At 42.5% G+C, this 22143-nt stretch overlaps 1 protein-coding gene across 1 annotated transcript; it reads right to left on the bottom strand.

Moving 5' to 3' along the window:
• Positions 1–696: 696 nt before the first annotated feature.
• On the bottom strand, positions 697–15532 carry dhtkd1 (dehydrogenase E1 and transketolase domain containing 1). The gene is made up of 17 exons (XM_072672296.1): positions 15274–15532; positions 14878–15030; positions 13375–13586; positions 11332–11526; positions 8565–8834; positions 8056–8227; positions 7347–7545; positions 6908–7220; positions 4522–4606; positions 4266–4405; positions 4029–4179; positions 3762–3868; positions 3484–3648; positions 3301–3383; positions 3019–3188; positions 2135–2220; positions 697–1942 (listed from the first exon to the last, which is right to left on the bottom strand). The coding sequence occupies exons 1-17, from the start codon at positions 15446–15448 to the stop codon at positions 1841–1843; spliced, it is 2778 nt and encodes a 925-aa protein (XP_072528397.1). The 5' UTR covers positions 15449–15532; the 3' UTR covers positions 697–1840.
• Positions 15533–22143: the final 6611 nt, after the last annotated feature.

The raw sequence follows: 22143 nt of genomic DNA, 5'->3' as shown, positions 1-22143 counted from the left end.
TTTTGAGTTCAGTCACAATTTCCAGATTAAAAAAAAGCTAAAATTATTTTCAAATATTTTTTGAAAATCCTTGTGGTGAAAGCAATCTGCTTTTTACTCAAGTTACATTTTAGTCATTAATATGGATGCAAATTCTTTTTTGTTTTTGTTTTTTTGTTGTTTAATTTCCCCCCCAGTTTATTAGGATATTTAGGATCCCAAAGGTGAAGAGTAGTGTCTAACATGTGAACATGCATCTCCATTTTTGTCTCCTCTGTGGTCTGTTAAACCCTGTAGCTGCTCTGTGCACTGTGTAAATCATCCTGGATGATGGACCAATAGAAATGCTCTAAATTACTGAGAACTCTTATTTTCCTTATTTTATTGACTTCCATTTAAAGCTCAGAGCAGTTTTGCCTTCTCCTTTAAGTCACCATGTTGGAGATACATGTTTTTATTTGGCAGCGACAATCTGCTGGTAGATAATGTTCTGCTTAGATGTTCAATAAGCAGTTTCTTAGCCTGATTTCAACTTCTTTTTTTGTTGCTTTTTTATATTTAGTAGAGTCATTTATACTTTTCCTTAATTATGGGTGTATGGTACTTGACACAGTTGGTGCCATTAATTATGGAGGGTTTTGTAATTGTAAGAAGTGTCATCCATTCATTTTCAATCATGGACCTGCTAGCTACACATCACACATGCAGATCGGGACATTTAGATTTCATAAAATCATTTATTTTTTTCTCTCAAATGAATCATCTCTTCCAAAGTAGGACAATATACTACCCTTAAAACAACAACAGTGGATTCTGGAGGAGGTGGAGATGATGCTCTTATGGTACCTTGCATGTTGAAATATGTCTCAATAGATCTGGATCTCAACAATAAACTATCTACTAAAGGTAAAAATTTACAGTAAATCAGCTATTCAAGTAAAATGCCCAGTAGCATTGCGAAAACATACAACCTGTTAAAAACATGGATTTGTACAGTTCTCAAGTTGGTAGTTAAGGATCCATGGTGTGTAATTATAGAATTTTCACTGAACAGTGCACTTTTCTTGTTGCTGTAATGGGGGCATGTAAATCAGACATCATTTCCGAAAAACAGTGAAAGTGAAAACTTACATTCTTTAAGGATCGATTTAGCCCTTTCTTCAGCAAACTGTTTTGTGGGATTAGGAATTGTACCTGGATATCTAAAATGCCTTTTTTTCACTCATTTTGTAAACTTCCAGTAGGTAATTTGGGAAACACACATTCCACAAAACATCCCCTTCTATATTGATCTGATGTATAATAAAAATGAAATCTGTTGAAAATGAGAAACAAAAGGTCATTTGTTATATATTTTAGTTTTACGGCTCGCACTGCTCCAAAGCGTCACTGTATTTCTTTTGTTTTGACTGCCACAACTATTTTCAACTACACCATTAAAAGGGCTCGACGCTCAATCTTTAATCTTGTCCCCTCCATGAGATTAAACCTGCTAGATACATTTTAATTTCATACTATGGCACAAACCTCTCCTTCTTAAATATAGTTAATGATCTAGACTGCGTATTTGGCCCCTGCAAGTATTCTTTGTGTGTTTGACTGTTTGTCTCAATGTAACGCTCAAATGTGCAGAATACAGAGTTTCCCTGACATTCCAACATAACGCTGAATAGTGCAGCCAACATATCATTAGAGGACAGAGTTAAAGGGCTCTAAAAAGTTTGATACTATGTAAACATAGTAAAACAAAAAAAAAAAAAGTGTCATTGAAGCTCATTGGAAGAAGTGTTCTGAAGGCAGCTGTACCATCCTGGGTACTGTGCTAAGCTGGGTAAGTGCTTTATGTATGTGTAGTTTTGTCTCAAGAAAAAGAGGCAGTGAGAATAGCTTCATGTTGCTGATTGTGAAGGGTTCCGATGCCAACTGCGGGAGCGGGCAGAGCAGGCCGACTGATCACCCGCAGCTTGGAAGAGAAATAGCAAAAAAGACCACCACAAAAACAAACAAAAAAAAAAAAAAATCAATTAATCAGGAAGCACCTCATTCACAGTACAGTTACCCCCAAAAACACAATATAATGTACCACAAAAGACGATTCTGCAGAAAGGTCATAAGTGCACTAAGCAAAAGTCAGAAAAATGCTACACATCCTCACCTTACAGGCAAGCTGTTTTTCAAATCTGGGAGATACAAAAGACCAACATCCCATGTTCTGTGGCTCTTCTTGGCTCCAGATGAACTCTGGCATAAATGAAGCAGTTAAGAAAGGCTTTAGGACCACCCCTTCCATTTGTCAGAAATCACAGAAAATGTAAAAACTGCATGCTATTGTGACTTTATTCACCCACAACACTTGTTTCCAAACCGTGGAACGGTGCACCACCATCTCAACTCAGCTAAATCTTTATGCAGGTTCTTGCCAGTCATATGGGGCTTTTAATTAGCCTCTTTTACCAGCATATGTGCAGGTCTTCCATTTCTTAACAGTCTGCACTGTAGAAAACACAAGCTGAAAATGCTTGGCTACGTTTTTGTAGCCTTCCCCTGGGCATCAATTATTTGTGGTTTCAGATCTTTAGACAGCTGCTTAGAGCCCGATAATGCATAAAGCTCAGAAATTTGATGGTGACCATTCCAAATATAACTAAAAACAAGTCTGATTTGAGGGGGGGTGGGTGGATGGGGGACACAAAACAAATAAATAATCTGAGCCTTCAACTCTTTGTGTCCAAACATTTGCACAGGCTACAAAGATGATTTTTTAAATGATTAAAAAGGCATAGTAACTGTGCAATTTGCTGAAAATATGGTGTTTCGTGTTTGATTAGCTTCAGAAACTGTGCTAATTATTTCTTAATAAAAACCAAACGTGTCATTTAGTCAAGCATGCCCAAACATTAACGATAAATGATTAAATTAAATACATGCACTACAAAACTAAATAAGATCTCAAGATCTGTTAACCTTCTTATTAAATTATTTGTAGTGTGACTGAGAAACTGCATGCTAGGGGAATGCATATGAATGACAGGCACTCACCTTTGGCGTTGCTATATTTGCGGAGCTCCTGTTGCAGGGCATCTGTGGGGAAGGGGCACAGCTCCTCCACTCTGATCAGCGCTGTGTTCTTACATGCCTCGGGCAACGTGTCCCTCTGCTTCAGCAGTGCATAATAGTGCTTGCCTGAGCAAAGAAGCACCCGCAGCACACTAGCAGCAAAGATCAGAGGGAACAGATTACTGAATTGTGCCTCACAGTTGAACTGGTTTAAAGTTCAGTGGAATAAAAAAAAAAAAAGTGGTTTATAACAACACTGCATACCTTTCAGGATTTACAGAGGCATCGCCAATTACAGACTTGAAGGAAGTGCCTGGGCCCATCTCTTCCAGGCTTGACACTGCCCCCTAGTGGATAAGTAGGAATAACACCGTGAGCCACCTGGCATACAGTGAAATAAAATCGGGCCAAATATGACAGTCACCAAACACAATGCAGGAAACTCACAGAAAACCTCAGCAGTGTTTTGGGTGAAGCCACGATGAGTGGTTTGCGAAAGTTTCGGATCATTTGTCTCCTCAGAAGGTGAAAGTACTGAGCAGGTGTTGTAGGATTCACCACCGCCATGTTCACTGTATCACCATCAACTCCTTCCTCTTTGCTGTCACACATCTGTGAAGGAGAAAGAAGAGGTCCAATAGCAACTCAATCTGTCTATTCCTGAGGCTGATCAGGCACTGGTGCAAATCTTTTGTGTGTTCTGAAGCGTTTACAAATATGTTTACCTGCAAGAAACGTTCAATTCGACAGGATGAATGTTCGGGTCCAGCTCCATCATAGCCATGGGGCAGCAGGATCACCATGCCACTCTGCAGCAACCACTTCGCTTCACCTTGAAAAGTCGTTATAACATTTAACATAAGAACCACAACTTTTTTTCTTTGTCAAACTATAGCCTTCAGCACTGTAATCGAGAAGTAATAATCACATTTGACATTTGTAATTAGGGACATTAATGCTTTCTAATCATTAGTGTAATTGACTTTTTCTACCTCCAGAAAGAAAGGTGTCAAAGATGATTTGAGCGCCGTTGAAGAAATCTCCAAACTGAGCCTCCCAGATGGGCAGCAGTTTTGGCTGTGCAATACTCATCCCATACTCAAAACCCAACACTGCCTCTTCAGACAGTGCACTATTACACACCTGAAATAAAACACACGTAGATACACATTACAGACAAGTAAATAAGTAGTATGTTGTCCAAACCAGGACTTGACTGCTAATCTGACCTCCAGGTAGCCTCTCTGTTGAGGGTCAATGTTATTGAGAGGGATGTACATCTCACTGGTCTCCTGGCACACAACCATCGCATGGCGCTGGCTAAATGTACCACGGCCCACATCCTGGCCACTGATCCGCACATTGAAGCCTGCATTTAAAAAAATAATTAATAAACAAAAGTACTTATATAGTATTACAGAAGAGAAAGCCTTATTGAACATAGTGAACTGCTGCGGAATTCAGCATTTAATAGAAATGGTTTACCCTGGCAAAGAAGTGTGCCGAAAGCCAGGGCCTCTGCAGTGGACCAGTCTAGCTTGGTTCCCTCTTCAAGTTTCTGCAACCTAGACTGTGCATTTCAACAAGAAATTAAAATCAAGTTCAAAACTCCATCATTTCCACGTCAGCCAGTCAATGCAGTGTATAGAATAAAGTTGTGTCAACTAAATATTTTATACACACCACTACAACATTTCATAAATGCAGAAAATGGTAACTAAGTGCTCCCTAGAAGCTCAGTCAGGGAGCCACTTCTACAGAGCAGACTGACACCTTAATTTGAGACCCGATGGACTTCTCACTAAAACGTCATGACAGTATTACTTACTGTACTTTTAGTAGACAGGAGGGATGACCAGGTCCCCCATGTCCTGTCAAAACACGCTTAGCTGCCGTTTATTATGCGCCAGCTTACATTCTTACGTTCTTAATAGTCGGCTGAGGCTTGTATGACATGTTTGTGCATGACAGAGTCATTATTTTGACATTTCCTGTATTCAGTTACCTGCTGTAATAGGTCTTTCCGCCCAGCACCAGACATCATGTGAATGTTGTTTTTCGGGCTAAATCTGGATGACTTTCGATTAAGCCCAAAAAGAGAAAATTGGGCTTGTGGACAGTGACAGTCTTTTTCAGAGCACATTAAATAGAACCTTTTTTGACCTTCCTCTCACAGCATGTGAATTTTAGACATAGAGGACGTCTTGTTCTAGTTTTTTTTTTTTTTTTTTATTTCTAAGTTTTACATATTTCACTTTGCATCATGTCTTAACATATTTGGTTGAAAAGTTGTCTTTTCAGTGAGGGCTGGGTGGGTTGTAATGTAGGTTAGGTCAGTCTCCACTTGTTTCTTACAATACACGTAGCAAGTGCATAACCAACAATGATTTACACTGTAAATACTAGAGCATCTCAACAAAATTAACATTGTAAATACAATAATTAGAAAATGGGAGACCTACAAGACCACTGCTAATCTCCCTCGATCAGGGGCTCCACGCAAGATCTCAGCCCGTGGGGTCAAAATGATCACAAGAACGGTGAGCAAAAATCCCAGAACCACACGGGGGGACCTAGTGAATGACCTGCAGAAAGCTGGGACCAAAGTTACAAAGGCTATAGTCAGTAACACACTACGCCGCCAGGGACTCAGATCTTGCAGTGCCAGACGTGATCCCCTGCTTAAGCCAGTACCTATCCGGGCGCGTCTGAAGTTTGCTAGAGAGCATTTGGATGTTCCAGAAGAGTATTGGGAGAATGTCTTATGGTCAGATGAAACCAAAGTAGAACTGTTTGGTACAAACACAACTCGTTGTGTTTGGAGGAGAGTGAATGCTGAGTTGCATCCAAAGAACACCACACCAACTGTGAAGCATGTGGGTGGCAACATCATGCTTTGGGGCTGTTTCTCTGCAAAGGGACTAGGACAACTGGTCCATGTACATGAAAGAATGAATGGGGCCATGTATTGTGAGATTTTGAGTGCACACCTCCTTCTATCAGCAAGGGCATTGAAGATGAAATGTGGCTGGGTCTTTCAGCATGACAATGATCCCAAGCACACTGCCAGGGCAACAAAGGAGTGGCTTCGTAAGAAGCATTTCAAGGTCCTGGCATGGCCTAGCCAGTCTCCAGATCTCAACCCCATAGAAAACCTTTGGAGGGAGTTGAAAGTCTGTGTTGCCCGCCGACAGCTCCAAAACATCACTGCTCTAGAGGAGATCTGCATGGAGGAATGGGCCAACATACCAGCAACGGTGTGCGCCAACCTGGTGAAGACTTACAAAAAACGTTTGACCTCTGTCATTGCCAACAAAGGATATGTAACAAAGTATTGTGATGAACTTTTGTTATTGACCAAATACTTATTTTCCTCCATTATTTGCAAATAAATTCTTTAAAAATCAGACAATGTGATTTTCTGATTTTTTTTTCTCATTTTGTCTCTCATAGTTGATAGTCTATCTATGATGTCAATTACAGGCCTCTCTCATTTTTTTAAGTAGGAGAACTTGCACAATTGGTGACTGACTAAATACTCCCCCCCCATATATATATATATATATATATATATATATATATATATATATATATATATATAAACATGCCTGACAAGGAGGAGCGTTGTTTCTTCCATTATGTCTACAAAGATTTTTGCAGTCTTTGCTATCCTCCAAGTATGCTCAGCTGCTCTATGATGTGTAATGTCAGCTCAAATAAAAACAAAACATGTCATTGGCTATATGAATCACAGGGAAGGCCTTCACCCTTCATGGCTTGTCGCCATCATGCGAGAGGGGAGAGAGCAACAACTTAAACTGAAAAGGACATTCAAAAAAGATGATAAATGAAGTTTCAGGTCATTCTGTACCTGCACATGTGTCTTCCTCAGGTGACCATGCATCTGGATCTCCTCAGGAATATCCACCGACTTGGCCCCCACAAACTGAAGTAGAGGTACAGCCACACCAGTATCCCAGGATGAAACTCTGTTCTGAGGCTCCACAAGATCCCCCCAGCGGCCCTGGAGGTTGGTGGGTGGAGGGCTGTAGAAGGTCATGTTCGCGAGTCGGTCATTGAGCATGGAGTAGCAAGCTGTCTTGATGTGCCCGCACTCTTCTTCCGTCATCAGCCCCTCAGAAACCAGCTGGTCAGCGTATGAATCAGGGATGCTCTTCCTTGAGCTAAAGGGATGTGAAAGAAAAAGTTAATGAACAGGGTGCCATTACTATAAATTCAGACTTGTTAAGGACATGCGAACACAAGTGTTCCTAATTAGCAGTTAAATAGGACAGGGAATGTGAACTCACCGGATGATTCGGTACATGGCTGGGTTTGTGAAAAAGGGCTCGTCCAGCTCATTGTGACCCCACTGGCGGTAACACAGCAGGTCTACTATAACATCCTTCCTGAAACGCCTCTGGTACTCCACGGCCAGTCGCGTTGCTCTGAGTACCTCCTCAGCATCATCTCCATTCACATGGATCACAGCACAGTCCACCATCTTACCTGATTTACACATCAAGCCAATTCATACAATACCACCATTAGTACAAAGCAAACTTTCTTAATTATGTACATTTTCACTCCATTAATTTTAAATAAGAATTTATGATTTTTTTTCACAGACTCTTCCATGTTTATCTAATTCATTGTTACTTTAGTCAGTTCATAAAGTGGCCAGATATGGAAACTATAGTAGCTAAAAATGTATGTACATTGATATTTACATTAGATGAAATAAATATAATATAGTGGCTATATTTCATTATCCACATGCTTTAAGCACATTATGTGTAATAATAAATACACTATAGTTCCTGGACTTTCGTTACACAGCTCAAAAGGATTCATAAATGCTGGAATACTGAATAATGTTATACAAAGTTACTTTTATTCAAGTAAAGAAATCATCTACTTCTCCTACTATTGCCAAGTGTCATAAATGTTTTTCAAAGTAATCAACTGCATCAAATATCATTCGTTTATGACAAATAATATAGAATTGTTGAAGCATACCAACATCACTGCAGTATAATGATGAGCGACCCCTCTCAGAAGGAGTGGTATAGCCCACTTGATTATTCACAATGAGATGAATACTTCCACCAACTCTAAAGTGAGGGAGGTTTGACAGAGTGAAGGTCTCTGGTACAATTCCCTGGCCTGAGAATGAGGCATCGCCATGAACCTGAACAGGTGGCACAAACAGAAGTTCCAAATCTTAACAAACTGAGCTCTCCCAACTAAAAACCAACAAGGCTTCTACAACTTTTTCAGATTTTCCTGTATATTAAAAAATAAGATTATTCAAAAGGATTCTAAATCCTGAACCTAGATAACAGGTGAATTACTACCCACAAAACAGCTGCTTGACATAAGCAAGGTGTATCTTCTTTGAAAACATACATTATATCATGTTAACCCACAGGATGCTTTTTGTAAAAGACAGGCTGATGATACAAGACAGTTCTGCTAGCATAGGACTTTCATACCAAATCTCCATAAGCACCATCTAACCCAGGTACCTGCAGACAGATGACTTTGTCTCCGGGCAGAGCTTGCGCATCATTAGAGTAGTCCCCATCCTGTTTGACCTGCTGTCGGCCACGGGTCTTCCCCTGCGTTACTGGGTTGATAGCCTCCAGGTGGGAGGGGTTGGGCAGCAATGTGACGTGAAGCGGGTGTCCAGCACCCACTTCCAGCTCAATGGAGGAGGTCAGGTGGGACAGCACATCCCCGATGGAAGGCGAATGCTCTGGAAACTCGCTCAGACCCCTCATTTTACGAAACATCAACTGAAACGACGCACGAGAGACAACAAATAAGAAGGTTATGTACACAACCAACAACAATAGAGTAATGTTTTACACAGGGACACATGGGGACATACATGACCCAAAGTACAGTGTTCCCCTCAGTATGATGTAGAGGTACTGAAAATAATAACAGTTTTAAAAGACAGCTGAGAGGAAGCCTATACATCTTCATTTTGCAATATTTAGTGGCAAGTTATTTTTATATATTTTGTAGAACTACAGCGTTTCTCTCCTTAACCCCAGAAGCTTCCTTCTGCCAACCTTATAACCGCTGCATGTGCAGTACATCATCACTTATCCCTTCAGCACAGCACAGGATTATATATATCTCTCACACACACACACACACACACACACACACACACACACACACACACACACACACACACACACACACACACACACACACACACACACACACACACACACACTATATGGTCATTAGGATGAAGCAATATTTGTTCTTCATTTCTCTTTGTAAAGTTACTTAAGTCATATACAGACACTGATGCAACTTCAAGATCACTGTAGAGGCTTTTTAGGGATTAAGGTCAAGATTTTAAAAAGGGCCATGTTTTCTTTTTAATTAAAGCCACTTTTCTGTTGCTCTTGCAGTTTGCTAATGAAAGCTTTTTATTAAAACTTTATTTCTTTATTTTTCCCCTTTTTCTCCTCAACTTGGATTCCAGTGCTCCTGACACTGGGAGGGTGAAGGCTTACACAGGCCTCTTCCTCCTCCAGAAAAGTCAGCCAGCAACCAACGTGCTCAGAGGAAAGCGCCGTGAACCTGGCGCTAGTGCTGGCCAGCACCACACTGGAGTGATGTGGGCTTCATCTACCCACCTTGGAGAGAGCAAGGTCAACTGCGCTCTCTTGGGGCCCTAGCTGGTGATAACTAGCAGCATGACCAGGATTCGAATTAGCAATCCCCTGGTCATAGTGGCAGCACCTTATTCCGTTGGACCTCTTGGGGCCAAACTTAATTTATTAAAAGACAGTTACTCCCTGCTACCTATACACAGACACAGAGCAGCGCTAGCAGCATTGGTAGTCCTACGTTCACATGGCTTCCTCTCATCCTGCATTATTTCAGGACAACCACAAAACAAAAAGATCAAATCCAATTTTTAGTTTGCTCACAGGGTCACCAGCTGCTAGGCATTAGCTTAGAACATTAGGTTCACCACAGAACACGTTCAACCCCACTAAAGTTCAAGTGACAATAACTCAAATCTGAAGGATAAAGTTGTAAGACTGGTGTTTGAAGGACAGAAAGCTGAACTGAATGGTTTTCTTTCCACAGTGGTGGATCTGTAACCTTTGCTTAGATAGCTTGGCTACAGATCCATCGAGAACCACACAGCACAGTCCAGCTGCTATTTTGACTAACTGCTGCACTTCTGACAAAAATGTTGATGATAAAACCTCTCGTCAAAGTTGAGCAAAGCCGAGTGACTGGTTGTAGACTGACAAAGCCGTAATGCAGCGGATTTGTGTTTGGATCCATTGCCAGCCAGCTAGACTCAAAGATAGCTAACAGACTAAACACCACAGCACAGATCGTGAGGTTCAATTACATACGCTTAGAGGATAAAGCCTCATGTCTGTCGATTCAATAGGCTCATGATTATTGACTCGACAGACGGCAGAGTCGCTCGGTGTCTTCAAACGCTGACTGACTCTTGCAAGGGTACTTGGGCGAAGTGTAGTGTACTTTTGAATTTAGTAGTATCTAAGCTTAAAAGGAACTTTTGGAGCCTAGTCTATTCAAACTAGCTAAGGGTATTTTCTCTAGATAAGAGCATCTGCTAAGTGCCTTAAATGTAAATATAAATGATTAACTAAATTAATTAACTAAAACTAAAATTAAATGTGTCAACATCAGTTTGACCAGCACAACGCAACCACGGGAACCATGTAGGCATAGAGGTGCATTCTTCTTTATAGAAGTGCTTGTAGGAGGTGTTTTCGTTACCGGCCATGACCGTTCTCAGGCATATTTCACTATATTTAACAGACAGGTTAATCCAGGTTTTCTTATTGGGAATGACTCCACTATGGCCTGGGGGTCGAATCCCAAGCCATGGAGCTTTGCCATCAGCAGCCAAGACAGAGGGGGAGGGAAAAAAGGAAAAGAAAAAAAGAATGACTCAAGCTACTGTGGGCGGTTAGTTTTTTTCCACCTGTTTTCAGCACATAACATCACTAATCAGTGAGCTTCACTACGTCCCCACCCTATGGCTCTCTTGCAAATAGAGAAATTTGCTTTTTTGGGCGTGTTCTAGATAGACAAAGAACAGAAATTTGACATCAAACATGTCGTAATTTGAATTACCGTCCTCTTGTTGAGATATAGTCATCTTACTACTACTATTACTGTTCTATTGTCCAACCATACAGTGTACCATGTACGAAAAGCCTGTTAAACCTGTCTATACACCATGATTAAAATACTCTACTGCTGCTTTTTACTCACCTCGGGTGGGAAACGCAAAAGTCCAGTAAGCAAGTTCAGTCGTCCACGGTGAGGCATTCCCATAACCACGTCGGTCACTCCACTTTTGGCTGCAGAACGGAACAACTCAAAGAAAAATCCCATCATGCTCTCCGCTCCCTCTCCTCCATAGCGTTTCACTGTAGCAAACTTGGTGGCTAAGAAGTGGTCAAACTCCTGTGATGTTAAAAGAGAGGACAGGTTATGTGCTGCAACAGCACTTCAAGCAGACATTACAGCCACAAGCTCCCAACTCTTTTCTAGAGATCAGTTTTCCAGGCCTTTTCAGGATGATCTGATTGTTATAACAGGCAGGGATCATGCCATACCTTGCCTCTTTTGTAACATTTGCTATAATATTAGGCAAGGTACCTTGCTAAACCTGTTCTTATCTGTGCTGTCAGTTACAGGGCTGGCACAAATGAAAGATTGCTGTAGAGTGGTAGAGCAAGCATCACAAACAAATACCTGCTCACTACCATATGAGAAGATCCTAATCTATGAAGCTGTTGAGAAACGGAGTAGGGGTCAGTCAGCTGGGGGGGTGGTGGTGGGGGGTGGGTATGATGATTGATATGATAATAGTAGCAGGGAGCTCTCAGCATGCAGCAAAAGTGGTTGTTTATATAGGCACGTGTTTCAAACACTTCCTTCCGTATATGCACACACGACACTCAATGTACTTCTTGCTGCTTCTGTATCTCTCAGATTGTCCAAAATGTGTAAAGTTTGTGATTCAGGGAGCTCACAATGCGATTGGCTGCTTAACTGTAAATTGCACTTCCCACTGTAGGGGGAGCCCATGTGTAAAAATACCAATATGCATGATCTGCTTTAATCTGCTTTAAAAAGCCTTAGCCATGCTAGAAGGCTACATGGCAATGTTATCTGCTAGCTCATAAAGATAGCCTAGTAGTTCATTCTGAGCTAAAGGAAAACAGAATGTTGAATTTAACAAAATGTTGAATTCATTTGCCAGGACATTCTCTCATTTTCCATCAGTTTTTCATGATTTTTCAGGAGGTGTGGGAACCGCGACACTGCTATAAAATAAAGAAATAAACCTTAGGCCAAACGCTGTTTCTCTGAATGTTTTTCTTTGAAAAGAAATACCGATCCGACCCAGTGACTCGGGATTGGGGGGCAATCCAGGCATTTTAATGGATAGGGTATCGACTTAAGGTTTCGATCCACTTTCGATCTGATTATACCTATACTTATACTTATACTTCCGATATATACACTTCCGATTAGCTCAGAGCTACGAGAGAGCAGCAGGTACAGAGTGTGTTAGGTGGTCTGTTTTTTGCCATTTTTGTCTGCGCTGCCAAAAACCACCCAGTCTGTTGTACTTCTGCAAGACACAGATATTTTATCCCATTTGACCCATTTGGGAAGATTTAACATTCCTCCCATCCAGTCTTTACTGCTGAATTCCGCCTGTTTAGAAACCAGAGTATGGTGGAAATGCTCTGTTCTACCAGCAAGAGAACCCTTCTTTCTTTGGTTCTAAGCCAGCTCTGAACGGCGCATTCAGAACCGAGGAAGCGGCTAATGCAAATGCGCACACACATACACTAAGTGATCTGACTGCAGAGCTGTAAAGGAACTGAGGCTGAATGGTCAGGTAAGTCAGTCAGACTGAACTGTAAAATATTAAACATGTTAGAGTTTAAATCAGTTTTTTTTTATATTTGCTCCAAACAAAGCAGATCAGATTAGAATTTAGTCTGATTACAGAAACTGCTACTAAAAATAGAGATTGTACTGCTGTTTACTAGCATGGATTAGCACAGCTTTCCAAAACTGTGGGGCTGTATTATTTACAGAAACACAAAGATCAGATCGGAATCAGACGATAGTCGGCATTAAGAGGCTCAGATCAGATCGGGGGGTAAAAAACCCTGATCGGGACATCCCGATCCCAATAATAGTCAAGTTAAGTCATGGGATCAAATTCGGCATACAAGATATGCTACATTAACTTGTTACTTCATTGTACAAGAGTGCATGTCCAGCTTCTACCTGTGATTCAAGCATGAGTTTTGCCAGCTGCTTTCTCTCCTCAGCAGAGAAAGACTCTTTCTTGAGCTCCTCAAAGCGGTCTGCAAACCACACTCTCTCCGTTAGACTCTGCAGCTGGCTGGTCTCCACAGAGATCCTCCCACAATAGGTGTTCTCCAAGTACGCTACCACTTCCTCTGTGGTGGCCTTTGCTTTCCCAAAGTGCTTTAAACCTTAAGAAAAAAACATAAATCAGAGATACAATCAAAAACAAAAATAGGACTGTTCATTTCTGTGGCGTGGATCATGAATCTTAAACAGCACTGGCAGGTCCTTTAAAGCAGTGGCTCTATATGCTGGCTCTGGCTACTTCAGCACAAACTGCGAGCAATAAAATGAAAACATTTCTCAACATGGACAGTGGGAACCCCGGTCAATATGTTTTTTGTTCCTGTGAAGTTACAAGTAGAAGAATAACTGATCTCTGAAAGGCATAATGTTAATGATTAAATACTTATATAATATATAATAATATAATTCTCAGCAAGACTAGTGTATTATCTTTGCTTTGTAATGTTCTCAGATACCTTTTTAACAAGGTCTCGGACATGTTTGCTTGTAAAGGCTGTTTACATTGTTAGGAAATGCACATTTTAAAACTTCATAAATATTTCAACTCCTCAAACCTTGCCCCAACAATCTGCAGCCATGGGCTCCTCTTACCATGATGCCTATTATTCTAAAGATTCAAATAAATCATGCCTACAAAGCAGCGACTGGTTATAATCAGATACCAAAGCTTTTTCAAGTAGCTGTTTTTTCAGGTTGAGATCTGAAAGCTCAAAAAGACTCGCAGGATTGCTCGAGATGCAAATCACAACCCTCTGTTTGACAGCAAAAAAACCTTCAGGGTGGTTAAGCAGACTCTGGAGTGATGGTGTACTGTTGTACTGTTTAATTTACACGTACAGGCATTATTTTCTCCAGCCTCAAACTTTTTGAAACTTTGAAATATTTCACTGCTACATAGATCACTGCTACTGTCCTGCATGGTATGTTTCCCCCCTGATCCAACACAAGTAGTACACCTCAGGAAGGGCTTATTTCTTAGTTCACTGTATCAGCACCAATCTATAGCATGCATCAGTATTTCAGAGCCAGGACTGACATCTGTTACTAATGATCAGAGGAGCGTTTGTGTAGAGCAGGTCCTGGAAGCCCAATGTTCAGCACTACTTGGCGATTAAACACACCAGGTTTGGTCAGTGTGCCTGAGCAGGGAACTCACCAAAGTGAGCTGAGAACCAGAACTGAATGCCCCTGGTGTGCCCCTCGGTTGGTGTGGTGCAACAGATAACACCATTACCTGTCAGTGAGTCTGGGTGAGTGCTTGTGCAAGACTCCCCACACTACACTGGCCTGCCTCTGTAGTACGAGTAACCTTGTAAGTCGCTCTGGATAAGAGCATCAGCTAAATGCCATTAATGTAAATGGTGTAGAGCTGTTATGCAGAATTATGCCTACCGGTTGTGTTCAGGACTCCTTGGACGGTGCCATTTAAGAGGGAGATTTCTGGCACCTTCTCCGAGACAGGCGAGTGGGGGAGTAAAGGGTTAATTTTAGCAGCCTTGTGCCCATGTGTCCGATAGGCCTCCACCAGTCTCGCCAGTCCATGGTCTGTGCACACAGAACAGCAAGCAAAAACAGAGATTAGTCAAAGGGTCCAAATCACAGAGAGCTGGTGTAGATCTTGCCTTCAGTGAAGCGCTTGAAAAGACTGAAGCTACAGCTGCCCGCCGACGCTACAGCCATTAGCGCTGATAGAGAAAGGTGAACGCCGCGCAGGGCACGGTTTAAGGTGACACCACACCGGAGGCCGACCCCTGTTGTGTGGGTTGGAAGTAAACACCACTGACCTACCTTGATTCAGTGAGGAGAAATGGTCTAGCTGGGACAGCTCACTGTCTCCTTCCTGATTCCCTTTTCGCGGTTTATAACCGTAAACGCCTCTTTCCGTGTGATATAACAGCGCTCTGGAGACCCCCAGCGGATATCTAAGTTTATGTACATTCTTTAGCATAATGCCCGCGGACATGTCAACATACAGCAGCGTGTCCCTTAAACAAGAACGACGGGAAGTTGCTTAGGGATCTCATACATCTTACAGAGCAGCCATAATAAGGACTGCTGGGCGGTGACGGCTTTCGCGGCTGTGATTGGCTGTCGTTCACTGAGCCGTTGCTTCCAGGGCCAATGGGATCGCTAATCGTCAGAGCTCCCGGTGCACCGTGAACTGACTGAGAAACCAGACACTCCGCCACTAGCGATGGGAATTCCGGCTCTTTTTAGAGAGCTGGTTCTTTTGACTCGGCTCACTAAAAAGAGCCGGATCTTTCAGTGGCTCCTTTGATTTTTTTTTTATTGCTTAAATCAATGTATTACTAAATTATGAGTAAAATGAATTACTAATGTAAAACAACATTAAACAATGTTTATTATTTATATGTACTCGGGTACTTTATTATTAATACTCTATATATCATTGCTATGGACAACATCACTAAGTCACTTTATATGACAGGAATAGACATACATACATATAAACATACATATTTATATTTAGCTCCACCCTCTCTCAGACTATACCTGTCTCATAAATGTACATGTCAAAGAATTTCTACAGATCCCTTCTGTCTTTGTATATTCTGTATTTTGTGTAGATGTTGTGTGTATTTTTATATAACTTTATTTTAATATGTTTAGTATGTATATAGTTTTGTCCTCATGTAGAGCCTCACCACAAGCAACCTGAGCCTCACCACAAGCATTTCAATGCATAAATGTCCTGACAGGTTGTTATATGCAGATGACAAATAAACCTGATACTAAACTAAACTGTATTTTTAATATACTCAGTTCGCAGATGCCTGTGCGATATAAAATGTTAACTTTGCACAGTTTGCAGCACGTTAGAATGTGTCCAAACGTTACTACGTTTCCTGTCCCTCGTTTTCCTCACCTGTCCTGCGTGTAGTCTGTCTGACTGTGTAAAGCGCAAAGTTCTCTCTCGTGTCTCCCTCCTGTAGTGTGCTCACTTTGCTGGCAGTGTGTGTGTGTGTGTGTGTGTGTGTCTGTAACCCCTCCCCTCCCGCTTAGTGCAGACACACAGACACCGCCACACATCTAGACCAATTACGCACGGGGTTAACAGAAGAGAACAAACGGCTCACAACCAGGAGCCGACTCTTAGAACCGGATCTTTCGCGACCGACCCATCATATCCTATCTTCCGTACTGCACATAGGTTACTTAACTAATGCGTCCCTGACATTGGATCTTGCAGTGTGTAGTGTGTGTCTTGACGGTTGAAACCACGGTCACATTCACACTCTGTGACCGGTAGAGCCACAGTTACGCAATCCCCCTCCGTCCAGTTTCTCTTGAAACTATAAGATGACCGATAATCGGACTGTCTTTCAGTGATGATTTTCACTTTAACCGACGCTTTCAGTTTTTGTCTGGAGTAAGGTCATCACACCAGTCAGACATAGCGAGAGTGCACTGTGATCACTGAGTGTAAGGAAACTGAACGCAGTGATTCTGAATAGGTAACATACATAACTCAACACAAACACTGAAGCTAAAGCTCAGCCCTAGATAACTGCATTTACATGCACATTTTAGGTGTGTTTACATGATGTTGTGCAGGGGGTAGGTTAGAGCTGTAACTGTGATCATGTACTGTCCCCTTAAAAACAAACTACTGCGTGTACAGTCACGTGGACCCGCCCCGTCCAGTCTGCAACATGGAAGCAACGTGCAGGAGTCTCACTCAAACACTGAGCCTACTGAGCACAGTCTGAAGCCTTGCAGATCCACAGTCATTATTCAACTTTTGGAGGGCCCCCCAAAGCAGAGTGTGCACCACCTCATCAGGTCCACCATTACAAGTGTGTTTAATCACATATTCTGATGAATGTCAGTGACATGATCAGAATGTAGCACTGTGGTACAACTTTTACATTGTTAAATATAATGTGTTGTTGCAGTTAACTAACCAGAGTATGACTGGCCATCAGTCGTCAAGGTCTTGTTTTGGATGTAATATAATGGAAAATGCTGAGGGTTGTAGAGTGGTGCTTAAAGAAACTGAGCAATACTGGAAGCCAACAAGTTAAAATCCACTGAATGTCGATCAGAGAAGGATGGGTTCCCCTTTTGAGTCTGGTTTCCTCTCAAGGTTTCTTCCTCTAGATCTAAGGGGAGTTTTTCCCTGCCACTGTTGCCACTGGCTTGCTCAAAAAAGGCTGGGACCCAGACAACATTTGTTGTGAAAAGCACCAAATAAACAGATTAGAATTGAATTGAAATGCTGTTACGCTATGACCCCTGTATACACATCGTTTACACACTTTTTGATTGACATGATCATAAGTGGACAATACGGAGTGAGAAAGGACACTGTATTTATTCTTTGGGACCTGCAGAGTTTAGTTTCTTTATAGTTATTGGTGATCCGCATTTATTTAATGTGTAAAATGGACAGAAATATTAGCTTTTTTTGAAGGTTCAACATCTGAAAAATGTTCAGTTCTCCATATCAGTTAGTGAGATTGACTGTCTGAGGTCTAAATAATAAAAAAACACATGCACTTACAGAGTACACATCTGAACCCTCTGAATGTTTTCCACTTACAATTGAGGTCTATTTAAATACAGATCTTAGATTCTGGGGGGGGCAGTTTGGGTCAGTTCTTCTACTTCTCTCCTAACTCAGAGTTAGCATGATTAGTAAATGTCACTGCTGTAGTGTTTAGCTAGTGTATTATATTGGATCTTAATGTTTGTGTGTGAGTTTAACCTCTGGCGAAAAGCTGGAACAGCATTTGCATGTGCATTTACTGTCTTTGGACAAAAGCTCAGACTCAACTGCGTTTGCCTTGAAATAAGCAGCTCAACACCTCAGCCGTCTCCTGGTTCTTCCTTCGGTGCAAGAAAGCAAGGATCTACTTCAGTTACATTATATCATGGTGACAATGTGGGCTTGGCTGTTATATTCATGCCAGACAATATTCATGCTTTACAGCCAATCCCCACCCTATGAGGCACTATGAGGACTTCTTCTCACAGAATCATATGTTTTCCAGCCCAATCAGACGGAGAATCACAAATCAGGGAGTTCCATGGGATACAGTAGGCATCTGACCAGAAGATTGACCTTACTTTATGATTAAGCTCCCAGTCAAGACTTACATTCAAATGATTCTACCTGGCTAGTGTGGCTAGGTTGGTGTGGCGCAACAGATAACACTACTACCTGCCAGTGAGCTACCACACCATGTGGGAGACTGGGGTTTGATTCCTGGTCTGGGTGACTACGCTGTGCTACACCAATAAGAGTCCTTGGGCAAGACTCCTAACACGGCATTGGCCCTCCTCTGTAATAGGAGTAACCTTGTATATCGCTCTGGAGAAGAGTATCAGTTAAATGCCATAAATGTAAATATAATAATAGAAATACACATGTAGGATTGGCTGAGAAATATATTCGCCATGTTTTGGGGAATGTTGTGTTGCTTGCAAGCCACGTTTGGCTGAGAACCAATTATTCTCCCACAAACCAAAATGTCCTAAGATCCCACTGAATTTCCTTTTCAAACTGAATCCATCATTACCACCATGTCTAACAATAAAAGACAACAACACTGAGTGGCTTCTTTTCTTTAATATTATTTTATTATTAAATGAAGGTCCGAAACCGCCGTCTGCACTGCATCATGAACTCTTTGTTCTCAGTCCATTGTGTTCTACATGTTATTTCTCAGTGGTACGAGCTGTTCTAGCTTGGCTTGTACGCCATCAAAAATAGGATTCGTGAGCCTATAGGATGTAACTGTGTAACTGGGTTGCATAGCAACAAGCTTCTGGTTGTGGAGGAACTGAACAGTAATAAAAACATCTGAAACAATGTTTCCAGCTTTCTTCACTTTGTAAAACTGCAAGTAATAGACCAAGTCGTTTGTTGTGCAAATCAACCTGATTGGTTAAAGCAGTGGCCACCAACCCTGCTCCTGGAGTTCTATATCCCTGCAGACTTCCCAGCTCCAACCCTAACGGACCCCAATCTGATCCATCTACTGATCGTCTACAGAAGTGCTTGATTAGCTGAAGATGGTGTGAAGAGTCGGGGGTGGGACCTGCAGGAGGGTAGACCATCATGAAGAGGGTTGGTGACCACTGGTTTAAAGAAAGCACACTGTGAGACCAGTTGTAGAGAAGGAAGGGATTGGCTAACAACATGTGATGTGGCTTAACACATCATGTTTGTGCCAGTGGGCATCAATCCTTCGTACAGAGTTGACCTCCAACACATCTAATGACTGTCTTCAGAAGTGCTTGATTGGCTGAATAGGGTGTGTTAGATTTGGGATGGAGGTGGAGCCTGCAGGAAGGTATATATTGAGGACACACATCATGACCACAGGCTGGCATAAGCTGACTTGCATCTTCTCAAGAATAACTGAAACAACTGAGACCTGTTGAAAAAAAGTTTTAGACAATAGCTCTGTAGATGGACAGAAGAGCAGATGTACCAGGGAGGCAGATTGTCAAGCTTTGCTGCCACCTACGGACACATACTGGACACTGCGGTTCTATTTCAGTCCTCCAAATGGCAGGTGTTTCTCCAATTGCAGTCCTGGAGGACTGTGACCCTGTTTACTATCCTTCCACATGGCTGGAATCACGTGTGTTAGAGCAGAATAGTACTTGTGTTGGAGGACTTAGAATAATTGACAGTGTTTATATGAGTGTACATGAGCTTGATGAGAGGCTCTCAATGAACTTACGGCACCAGTCAAAAGTTTGGTCGCACATGGTTGCCATCCAGAGATGAATTGGTCATATAGGCTTTATTAGTCTTGCTAAATGAGTAAATGGTTAAGTATTAATGTACAGTAACAGACTGTAGCTGCATGGTTTGAGGGGTATTTCCACCCTCACACATACACACCGCCACAGTCGTACAACTTACAACTGCCTGAAACCCCCAGCTATGACATCCTAACTAGGGAAAGAATTGTTCATCCTAACATTTGGACCAGGTGTTTTTAAGATGATGACCTGCACACATTCAACCAGGTGACTGGTACAGTACACTGTTGGGCCCTTGAGCAAGGCCCTTTACCCTCTCTGCTCCCTGGGTGCTGGAGTTGGCTGCCCACTGCTGGGTGCACTCACTGTGTGTGTACTCACTGCCCCTAGTTCACTAGTGTGTGTGTGAGTGTGTGTTCACTACCACAGATGGGTTAAATGCGGAGGGCACATTTCGTTGTACAGTGACAAATACGTGCACCTTAACCTTTACCTTTCTAATATCCAACATCTTTAGCAGGGATTGACATTTTCCCCTGTTGCTTTGTGGTCACACTGGAAAGCTGGTTACAGTCTCTATGCTTAGCACACTATTGTACAGGTCTGATGTTAAGTCGGCCTAGTTTCCCTACAGCTCTTTTTAAACGACAGAGAGACTGTTTAACCTTATTCTCACTCTGCTAATTACCAGTGATTGTCGTGCTAAGGTTGCTGGGGAAACCTACCACTGATTTTAGTGGAGTTTATTATTATTTTATATGTTTTTTGGCTGATTACATTGATTGTCTCAGGTGTCTATTTCTGTAAGCAAACATAGCTAAATACTGAATGGAGGACATTCAAACAGATATGGCATTGCAAGGCACCCCCATGTATACAATGTATTAACATGCTCACATTGTACTGATTGTGATTGTGCCCAGCACAGTGGTCTCCAAAACTGCTCCTGGAGAACTACCTTCCCGCATTGGACATTGCATCCAACCCTAATCCACTCCACCTGATCCAACAAATAGAAGAAGTCCCTGATTGGCTAAGAGTTATTATTATTTTATGATGCATCTCTTATCGTTACATTCTAATCCTGTGTGTGTGTGTGTGTGTGTGTGTGTGTATGGGGGGGGGGGGGGGGGGGCTGCTCATTTCAGTACACAGCTTTTCTACTGGGACGGACATTCTGTCAAGCATCACCAGAGGTATTTGTCTCTCTTGCTGCCTTTAAAAGCGCGCGATAACGGTGCCAGAGCCATTACACCCCCTATCCCCACCCCAGCAACTATACACACACACACAGACTCTCTCTCTCTCTCTCTCTCTCTCTCTCTCTCTCTCTCTCACACACACACACACACACAGAGTGGAGGGAGGTCAAGCTGCGCGTGAGCACAGCACCTACAGGCTACCTGTGGTTAAATCATTCAGGATGTGCGCGCGGGGCTCCAGCGCGCTACACATGTGCACTAGTGCGTTTGCATGCGGAGGAGCACGTCTGCCGCGAGACCGCACTGCATTCCGTGAATGAAGGATCCTCCCCGCACTGGCCGCGCGCGCGCCTCGTCCTTTTTGCTGCTCGCCTCCAAGGCATTACAACCCCAGCCGACTTGCCTCCGATGCAGCGTCCGTTCCGGCACAGGAAGCCGTCGCAGCGACGCCCCCAGTGAACGCGCACCGCAACGGACGAGTCTGACACGGCAGGGAGGGTCCTCGCCTCCAGATGAGGGCAAGGTGCAGTCGGAGGAGCGCTGTAACGCACTGAGGGAGAGGAGTGATGAAGGCGCTTTGCGTGCGGTCACCTTGCGCCCAATGACACCCGGACCGGTGCTCTGATCTGCACACGTGCGCGTTCGGAATCGACTCGGTTATGCTGGTGGTCGCCAGAGCTGCTTTTATTGTTCTTGTGAGGAGACGGGTGAGGAC

Source organism: Salminus brasiliensis, chromosome 2, assembly GCF_030463535.1.
Source record: "Salminus brasiliensis chromosome 2, fSalBra1.hap2, whole genome shotgun sequence".
Classification (NCBI taxonomy): domain Eukaryota; kingdom Metazoa; phylum Chordata; class Actinopteri; order Characiformes; family Bryconidae; genus Salminus; species Salminus brasiliensis.
Note: the sequence above shows the minus strand (reverse complement) of the source record. Positions and strands in the feature narration are given on the sequence as shown.

Excerpts from the sequence above, each read along its gene's own strand:
- dhtkd1 (XM_072672296.1), bottom strand. The coding sequence starts at position 15,448 with ATGTCCGCGGGCATTATGCTAAAGAATGTACATAAACTTAGATATCCG. Across the intron at positions 15,031-15,273 it reads TTTCTCCTCACTGAATCAAG|ACCATGGACTGGCGAGACTG; the intron begins GTAGGTCAGTGG and ends CTGTGTGCACAG. Across the intron at positions 4,406-4,521 it reads CGGCACACTTCTTTGCCAGG|GCTTCAATGTGCGGATCAGT; the intron begins GTAAACCATTTC and ends TTTTAAATGCAG.